Source organism: Chaetodon trifascialis, chromosome 14 (assembly GCF_039877785.1).
Source record: "Chaetodon trifascialis isolate fChaTrf1 chromosome 14, fChaTrf1.hap1, whole genome shotgun sequence".
In the NCBI taxonomy this organism is placed as follows: domain Eukaryota; kingdom Metazoa; phylum Chordata; class Actinopteri; order Chaetodontiformes; family Chaetodontidae; genus Chaetodon; species Chaetodon trifascialis.
The window spans coordinates 24,443,853-24,453,398 of record NC_092069.1 but is presented as its reverse complement, the minus strand read 5'-3'; the positions used below and the strand labels follow the sequence as shown (position 1 = coordinate 24,453,398).

General features: G+C 43.6%; 1 protein-coding gene across 1 annotated transcript; it reads left to right on the top strand.

The window, feature by feature from the left end:
• The first annotated feature begins 5,533 nt into the window (after positions 1-5,533).
• LOC139341885 (phospholipase A and acyltransferase 4-like) lies at positions 5,534-9,325 on the top strand. The gene is made up of 4 exons (XM_070978594.1): positions 5,534-5,555; positions 5,996-6,098; positions 6,309-6,577; positions 9,200-9,325. The coding sequence occupies exons 1-4, from the start codon at positions 5,541-5,543 to the stop codon at positions 9,323-9,325; spliced, it is 513 nt and encodes a 170-aa protein (XP_070834695.1). The 5' UTR covers positions 5,534-5,540.
• Positions 9,326-9,546: the final 221 nt, after the last annotated feature.

The window sequence follows — 9,546 nt, the reverse complement described above, 5'->3', positions numbered from 1 at the left end:
ATTATGCCCAGTATGCCTCCGCTACAGTAATAAGGAACTCAGATGTGAACTCTGCCCCCCCCCCGCCCGGCCGCCCGGCCGCCCCCGACTATCCTCTGCCCGCTGCGCTGACCGGTCACCATGGCAACTGGCACAAAACTCATTTTCCTGAAATTTGGCGATGGCGTCTGGAAAAGAGCAAAAAAAAAAAAAGTGAACAGTTGTATTTGCTGTATGCGCTGAGAAAACACATCTTTCATATGGTGCCAGAGAGCCTGCGTGGCTTTGTCCTCTGTACAAATATGAATGGCAGTCCTTTTCTAGCCCTGAGCAAACATCACAGGCCTCATCCTCCTCCTCCTCCTCCTCCTCCTCCTCCTCTTCATCGCTCGCTGGGCTGAAGGTACCGTGGGACTGCTTTCTTTAGACACAGTGTAGAGAAAGAACCGGTGGCACTGGGATTGATCTGGCTTTAATTAACCATTGTACGATGATCCACGACTTCTGCCAAACAGCCGGTGTGATTTATGGTCCGCCGGCGGCAGAGTGTGGGTGCGGGAGGGGGATTCAGCTGGGCCTGTTCCGCTGTAAAAAGTAGTCCAGGCTGAGTCAGAACCACAAAGTTTATCTCCTATCACAAACTCTAAAATATAGATATCTTTAACTCTTCAGTCACCATTTAATTTCCTGAAAATCTGCAGGATGTTTTCTGCAAAATTAGGTTTTTTCAATCAAAAAAGGAAATAAGGTGCCGTGTACTTTTCAAGAGTTTATGTTAAAAATATGGCTTTAGTGATGTTAATTAATCATTATCATTTAATTAGGCCTTTAGAGATCAGTTATAAGTAGCATTTCTTAATTAGTTAAGTAGTTCTGGGTTAAGTCCCAGGTCAGTCCAACTCCCAAATTTTGTGTTTTTAGTCCTAAACAGGACATTTCCTTCATTTCTTACTATAACAGTGAGTGTAGTAACTTTACAGGTACAATGGACACGTATTACTTCCTAAATAACTTCCAAATAAAGTTTTATTAACGAGCTACTTTCTAAGAAGCCATCAAGTCTGAAATTATAAAGTTTATTAAGTCATTATTAAGAGTGATGAGCCAGAAAAAGCTAGAAAAAAAAAAAAAGACTAAACAGACGCTTTGGAAAAGCTGAAGGGGGATGCGCACTTCCACAACCTGGCAACCCAACGGTTGTTCTTATTGTTCTTCTTGTTATAGACTGTTATGAAAGGATTTAACAACACTTAAGCCTTAAAATCAAACTTAAGACACTGCGTTTCATTGAACTCCCTCTGAACTCAGTCGGTCGCCACTCCTCCGTCACCGCCGCCAAGTCCTGAAGGTGCGTCGTTGGATTGGACTGGATTCTTCTTTCACGACACGACGAAGGAAAGCAGCGCAAATCACTGACTAAGCAGAGCGCTCTCTCCTCCCTCCCTGAGCGCACCAGGCTGAGGATCCCGCTGCGCTCGCACTGCTACCAGTCAATACTTTGAAAAGACATGAAAAAGAGGAAAGCATTAGCATATCAAAGGTCTAGATCTGCCACGGCGCTGCCTGCCTGCACCTACAGTGAGAGGGGTGCAGCAGGAAGAGGAGGCTCGGCTGCAGGAAGAGGATGTGGGAAGAGAGAAAATGTGGAAGCTCTCGGAGGGCTTTGCCGCCGCTCGTCAGTCACATGAGGAGAGGCGGTCTGCACCCACAAGGAAGGGATTAGGAGGGATACGAGGAGGCCGGCGTTAGCGATGAGAGCTCTGCTTTCTGCCTCAGGCTCTGATTAAACCAGCACACACACGCATAGAGCACAGCGTGAGAGGTCAGAGGTCAAAAGTGGAAGGGTGAGAGAGAGGACTGACAGGAGAGGGTGGGAAGAATGAAAGGACGGGAAGTAATGAGAGGGAAAGAAAAGGTGTGAAGCAGGTAAAGGAGATAAGATAGAGCAAGTGTCCGCGCTTCAAGGTTCACATCTTCGCTAAAATGCAGTGCCGATGCAGAAAGAAGGGCTTTCTCTTGAACAAGCTTACTTTAATTGCCATTACCAGGATTTTTCCCCGGCCCTCGGCACATCATCTGCCATCGATACATACTGCAGGCTCTGCAGAATCATCCAATACCAGCAACCTTGTTTGGCCGTGGGACTGTCACAGCAGGGTGAAAACAATAAGGGGCTTTTACCGCTCAGGACTGATTGCACTTGCCAGCGAGTTGGATAGCGAATACAGCAAATATGTCAATTTTTTATTCATTAAGGGGAAAATGACACATTTCAGGAAGAGTTGTTATTTTTAACGAGATTCTTGCACACCATAAAGTCTTAATAGGCCTTTTCACAGCAGACATTTTGGCTTGTCTCAGCAGGAAAAACACAGGTGTTAACAATAACATTAAGAAGGGCTGCATTCCACTCAGGTGAGCTGGTTCCAGGGTTCTGGTCCTACTGCCTCACTGTCAGGGCTTCCTGGAACTCTGAGTCATCAGGTTTCACCTGCGCGTTCCCTGCAATGACGAGTCAAAAAGTCCAAAAGCTCTGAGCTGAGCTGGCGTCCTCTGATTCGTCGAGCATTACAGGCCTGTCAGCATGCAGGATTTCTGGTTCCATGTCAGTGTCACACACTGCACGGGGTGATGGCTTTCCCTTCCATGGCCGCGGCTCTGTTTTCCTGACTGCTGGGGCTGGACCTGAAGGCAGCGCAGCAGCAGCCAGCGGTGTCAGACCTTCTCTCACACATGTCCTGTTTTTTATTCCCTTCATCGTGTGATGCAAAACATATTCAGAACACTTGCTTAACTTCACCAATGAGATAAGAGTTTTCCTATTTTGGTTAGTATTATTTAGTATTTATTATAAGTATTTTTATAGTATTTTATTATAAAGAAACATTATTCTTCAGTGCCTGTGTGTGCCACAGTGTAACAGACAAGGCACAGTATAGTAAAGAGTATTTATCACTTAGACTTAGACTTGGACTTGGACTTAGACTTAGACTGCTTCTTTATTGATCCCAATTTGGGAAATTTTTTGTGGCAGTAGCAATTAAACACACAGACAGAACACAGACTGTGTACAAGAAATGCTTAAAAAAGTCACAAAAAAGTAACATCACATGAAACAATGTGCAGTTCTTTAATTATGTTCCACATTTATTAAGCCATGGAAATACATTTACATTAAGGGGATGACGAGACTTTCTAGATGCATCAAATCATTTTCAAAAAGGTTAAATAAAGATGTTTTGAAGACTAATTTACATTAGAGAGAAGTATGAACAAAAAGCACACAGATAAAGTTGGGAAATATGAGAACAGGCCATCTTGGAAGAGAGAAAATGAGGAAATGGATTTTACATGCGGAGGTGAGTTATTCCCATTGATGTAGAGACTGTAAGCATGCCGTCTGAAGTGGAATAGTCGTGCTTCAGTGCTCTGAAAGAGAAAGAACAAGAGGGAAAACACACGATGTCGGCCGATGCAGCGGGCAGGTGACGGCATATGTGGCATGCAGCTGAACAGGTGCTGTGGTAAAAGGCGGCGCTGACAGACAGGAAGAGAGACGAATGTTTGGTGTCAGATCCCTCCTCTGGCTTCTGTCCGCTGTCAATGAGGCGAAGACAACGAAAAGAGAGCAGGACGACGACCAGAAAAGAAGGAAAGAAGAAAAAAGTTTCTTGGCCGGGATGCAGGACATACTGTATTACAGCTGTATTTAATAAAAGGCACAGCGGCATTGATCCGAGCGGGGGGAACTTCTCCAAACATCCTGCAGAGCTAAAAGGCCGACGGGATCCCTGTGCTGGTCTGATTGAGGGCTTCCTGTTTTAATGAGCTGGGGAGAACTTTCAATTCCAGTTCTCCCAGCTTGGACGCTTTCCTGCATGTAATAAAGAAGCTGTTTTTTTCTCTGATAACACTCACCTGCCACTGCTACATTCATGCAAGTGTGACAGATTTTTAAAGCTGCTTTCATAACTTTTGGCCACTGGGGGGCAGAGTAACACACAGCACTGACATAATATAACGCCTCATCGAGCTGTTATAAGCAAACAGCAGATACAAGCAGCAAGAATCAGTTTTAGCTCCAATTTGATCTCCACCAACATCTGGGATAGCTACAGGCAATGTGAGCTCCCAAAAAGTCGGATAACGTGGAAAACGCCAAAATATATACATGGAAAACACCTAAAAAGCTGATGTTTAATATGCCAGCCGTATGCCATGAAGGGGGTTGCTCATAGTGATGAAGATGCAGGTCCCTTAAACTCTTCACATTTCAGCTTCTTTCAGCTCAGTGTTTTGGATTTCTGGTCTGCAGCTTCACTGTTTTGTTTTCATTTCCATTGTTTTCTCCTCCATATGTGTCCTCTTAATGTGGGTCAGGGTGTGTCTGTTTCAATCAGGGGGAGGCGAACTGGTTTCCTCCTCCCGCCTACTCACCTGCACCTGCTGCTCATCAACCACACCTGTAGCCTGCATGCAGAAGTCCTGGTCCTTCACGCTGAGGTGAAGTTCAGCCAACTCTCTGCAGCTTCCCCTCCCTGCCTTATCCTTTGTTACCTGTGCTCCAGGTCCTCTGTCTCCTGCCTTCCTGGTTTACCTGCAGCACCCTGACCCTCATCAGTCACCACTGCTCTTCCAGATGGTTCCAGCGACCGCCTGCTCTGCTGTTTGCCTCTAATTCACAACACACAGTGCAGCCCTCCACATTCCCACCACTAACTAATATTAGAATAAATTGGTCTTGGTCAGACGTTCTCCGAGTTGCCCACCACATCCTCAAGGGCGATCATTTGTCAGGGTTTGTTTGCAAGTATTCATTGTTCATTTTACTGGACTGAAACAGGATGTTTTGTTTGTTTAGATGGTGATTAGCTTCTAGAACAACAGCAGCAGCTACTCTGCCACAGAGGATCAACATAAACACACGGTAACTTACACTGTAAAAACAGTTTTTTTCTGCATCTGGGGGATCAGTATTTAACTGAGTTATGAACAAAGTCAGGTTGACTTTTTTGTCCTTGAGCCAATCACTGTGAGACATCTAATTTACAAATTAATTTACTCTAGAACGACGTTTCATTAACTAACCATCCATCTGTTTCACCTCAAGGGCAACGAGGTTTGGGTCTCCATGAGCTTTAAGATTTGTGTTATATGTACAGATTGATTATCTTTTCACCTGCTCTCTTTACTGTGTACCGAGTTTCCAAAAAACATGTTAATTTACTGGAATTCAGATCAATAAAGGCGATTCTTATCTGTTAAGTGTCATCAGTTACCTATCAGGAAACACTCCTGACTGACTATTCCTGCAATATTCAAATGTACTGCGACACAAAATGAAATACTCTCTGCAGAAATGTGCTAAACAGAGAAAGAAGTAATCTGTCATTGATTGAGAATGATAAGATCTGCGTAGATTTCAGACATGCCATGTGAAACCAAGCCCGAGGCGCTGCTGCACTCAAAACAAAACTGCAGGTAGGTTTCAGTTTCAGCAGCAATAAATTGGCTGCAGTTGTTTCGTTCTTCCCAGAGAGGCGAACAACATGAATGGTGACATGGATGAAGTGCTGGTGAGTTTCCTGCCGCTGAGCTCTGTCGTTGCTGATGAGTTCTGCTTTAGCAATTGACCCAACTTTTCCATTTTTGAATCTAGAAAACACAACAAAGGGGTTCATAAGGATTAGAAACAATAATGTGTGAGGACTCATTATGCTACAGATTCTCAGCATTATACTGATTATTATTCCTGCTGGGCGAGTCAGCTTAAAAGTGTCCTGTTTCTGTTTGCATTCAATTTTACTCACTAAACATTTGCAAAGCTGATTTTTCTCAATAGACTGAAGCCTGCATTGTTTACGTTCTCGCTAGCAGCCTTCTTCTTTCCCGCCTTAAAATGTGCATTGATGCTTTGCTGCCTGCGCCACCACAAGCACCTGAAAGTCCCGATTACATGTTGAGTTCCTTATTTTCAGTTTTTAATTTTTCTTGTTTTACTCCTCATTTTAATGAGCATTCTGCAAAGCCTGGGGACCTGATCGAGATCTTCCATGAGCTATATGAGCACTGGGCCATCTACATCGGTGGAAATGAAGTCGTTCATTTGGGTCCTCAAGGTGATGAAGCGTTTGATTTACTAGGTTTATCTTGGAAGGTCATCTATAACCTCCTGCCTGCAAAATAATTTTAGTTTTGTTAGATAATTACTCAACTCATTAACTTCATATGGACATTATCAACCAATTCAATGTATGAAAATTCAGTATCCATTTTCTTGTTCAACCCACTTCATTCCAACTTCTCTCTCGTCTATAATAAACACACAGAAAAGGTTTGCGGCAGTTCAGGTAACCTGATGATTCTCCTGAACATCGACGATGCACAAGTGAAGCGTCAGAACATCTGGGAAGTGGTCGGCTCATGTAAATGGCACATCAACAACCTCCTGGATCACAAGTACCAACCTCTCGATCGTCAAGTCATCGTGGCGGAGGCTCAAAGGCTGGTGGGCCAGAAGCGCCAATATGGTGTCATCACTCAGAACTGTGAGCACTTTGTCACAGGGCTGCGATACAACAAGCCAGAGTCCCAACAGGTGGGTACCCTGCAGCTTGTGTACTGCTGCTTGCATTGCTGCTTCTCATGGTCCTTATCAGGCAAAGGGTGAGGTGCAGGACGTTTATGCTGCACCTGGCATCATAAGTGATGCCTTTGAATTTGAGAAAAAATTATAAAAGCAGAGCTGCATGTTGTAATTTGCATTTAGAAAGTCTTCACACATCCAAATTTGAATTGACAACACAACAGAACAGCACAGCGACAGGTGATGTTTACCAAAGTGAGCAGCTGACGGTGTGCTGGAGTCTTTAGAGCTCAGAGATTTCTGCAACTAATTTAAATGATCTTCTGCTGAAAAAGATCAATGTGAATTAATCTGTGTCCCACATATAGTTAAACTCGCTGTGTTGCTCCTCAGTCAAACCCTGTGAGGTTCACCAGTGAAGCAGCAGGAAAGGTTCAGTTTGCATTAGCAGTAACTTCAGCTCTGATATAAGAATAAGGCTGATGATAAATTGTATGTTATCAACATCTTATGTTCAGTAACTTGAACTGTTTAACAGGTAATTTTTCATATTCAAACATCCATTATAAATAGAAGAACCCAGATCCAGACATCACACACAGCTTGTGTATAACACAGTCCCACATCTGAGGGGGACTGATAATTGGTCCGATTCGCTGCTCCCGTCTGTCATGGGTGTGTCCCTGACTCAAGGCTGGTCTGGACAGATTGTCCGTCCTGGTATGAGGGCCTTACGGACATAACCTTAATGTTTGCAAGTCCCCAATTTTGAAATCCTGTAGTATGAGCGGAACAGCAATGGAATATTGAGCAGGAACCACCTGTAGCCAGTGAGGACAAAGGTGAGGTGTAAACAGTCACTAGAATCAGTGAAAAGAAAAGTACAAATTCTCTCAAAACATGTCTGTGAAGGTTCTCATTCATCCAGTTACGGTATTTCCAAGGGCTTTACAAAGGGAACTGGTTTGAGTTTCCTGAAGATGTTCGTCAGTTCTAACTGATCGGGGGGGAGTCCCAGGCATTTGTCTTCTTGCAGGACCGTTCACACCTCAAGAGTCATTGAGGTCACATGACCCACCCGACCATCATGTGATTGTTGGGGCCACGTGAGTCATGGTGTGAATGAGTGTGAAGCCGCCTGGAGAGGAATCCAAGGGCTGCATCCTAAGTGTGCGATAAGTGGTGTTGTAGACCACCTCCTCTGCTCAGTGATGGAAACCACGGCTCATGGTTTGACTGGAATGACCAATCCTCCACCAGTCAGTTAGAAATGAAGAAGCCTCTTGGACGAAAGGTGACACGTCTTCTTGAACCTCAAGTCCAGTTACCTTTTCAAAGCCCTTTGTTGTCTCTTGAAACATCTCAATTCTGTCATAATTTTCTCTCCAGAAGAAACTGAGACGAACAAAAGTCATTCAGCTGAAAACAAACCTCTCCACTAATCACAGCAGAGCAAAACAGATGTAGCTGTACTGTGTTTCATTGATGTTTCAATGGGAAATCCCTTTATCAAAGTGCTACACAGCCTGCTGTGCGCCTGCACCTGGATACTGGATGAGTTTATCATGTGAGCGTCTCACTCATTGTAACAATACACAGATCTAGCACAATCTATTCCAGTTGATAAGAAGCAGATGCGGCACTAAATAAATTGTGATTGCCCAAATTTCAAACAAGCAGGGATGATTAACAAGCTGATCTGCAATTTTCAAAAAAGCTTGTTTAATCAGCCCACTTAGTGCATCTGTCACCTTGACTTTGTTTTAGATATACAGAATTACCCAGAATGCAAAACAAGCTTTCTTACAGCCATGTTGCTCAACCAAAGGAAGCCAGCTTTTATTGCTGCTAAATGTACATTTTTACTATCATGCATCATCGTACTGCAGTCTCAGGCACATCAGAAATGGCTTGAACCAAAGTTGGATCATCAAATGGGCAAAACGTGAAACTGCAACAATTAGTTTGTGACATTATCATTAAGTGTCGCTTTAATTAGAAATATGACAATGTGCGCTACTTAAATACGACATGATACGGGCCTTCGTGTGTGTCCTACTTCATAACCGGTTACAGAAGCCATGTGTTGAGGAGGGGCCACCAGATCTTTCACTGTTTCAGCTGATAATGTGCTTCAACAACTGAGGGCCAGTTAAACAGTGAAATTTCACACTAAATTTACTAATATGAGTTGCGTTGCTGAGGTCTGAGGGTACATCACTGGAGCAAACTTTGGTAAGCAAATTCTTCTCTTAAACTCTCTGAAAGGTGTAGGGCTACTATGCAGGAATTGTTGGTTACCCCTACTGCAAGTGCAGCACTTATTTATAGAAGATACTATTGTAGAAACGTTGCATTTGTGGTAATGGAAAAGCCAATACCATAGCAAGCTAACTAAGCTAACAGCCAGCACCTACCTGTCCAACAGAAACCAGGCAAACGCTGCATTGCTCTTCATCCTCTCATTCGGTGCTCACCAATGAGTGAAAGCCAACCCTCAGATTCACTCCCAGTATAAAACGGGCTTTATGTTCTGGTCCTAAAACAGTAAAATAATTTCACTTTTAATATGGCTTTACCTGTGCCTACAAACAGCTTGAAACTTTACAGTTGTATGTCTCTTGTCTTTTGCAGGTTGAAAGAGCAGCACCTGTGATCGGATGCTTATTAGTAGCTGGTATAAGCATCATCGGCATCCTTTTGAGTCACCTTCGGAGGTCCTGGCACTCAGATGACAACAGAAACAGAGCTAAAAAATGACAGTAACGAGGCAGACAGGACAGATGTCATTGTTTGAGTCAGTTCACCTGGCTGTGCTCAGGGAGCTTCACGGCTGTTTGTTTAAAGCCTGAAATGCATATGTAAATGATTAAAGTGATTTTATTTTAAGACCTGGATCTCTTTTTTTCCCTTTGGAGAACCTTTTTCAAAATCATTTTCACATGTTGTGTTCTGTGTGTAACATTAATCTGTGCTTTGCA

Excerpts from the sequence above, each read along its gene's own strand:
- LOC139341885 (XM_070978594.1), top strand. Across the intron at positions 6,099-6,308 it reads CGTTCATTTGGGTCCTCAAG|AAAAGGTTTGCGGCAGTTCA; the intron begins GTGATGAAGCGT and ends ATAAACACACAG. Across the intron at positions 6,578-9,199 it reads ACAAGCCAGAGTCCCAACAG|GTTGAAAGAGCAGCACCTGT; the intron begins GTGGGTACCCTG and ends TGTCTTTTGCAG.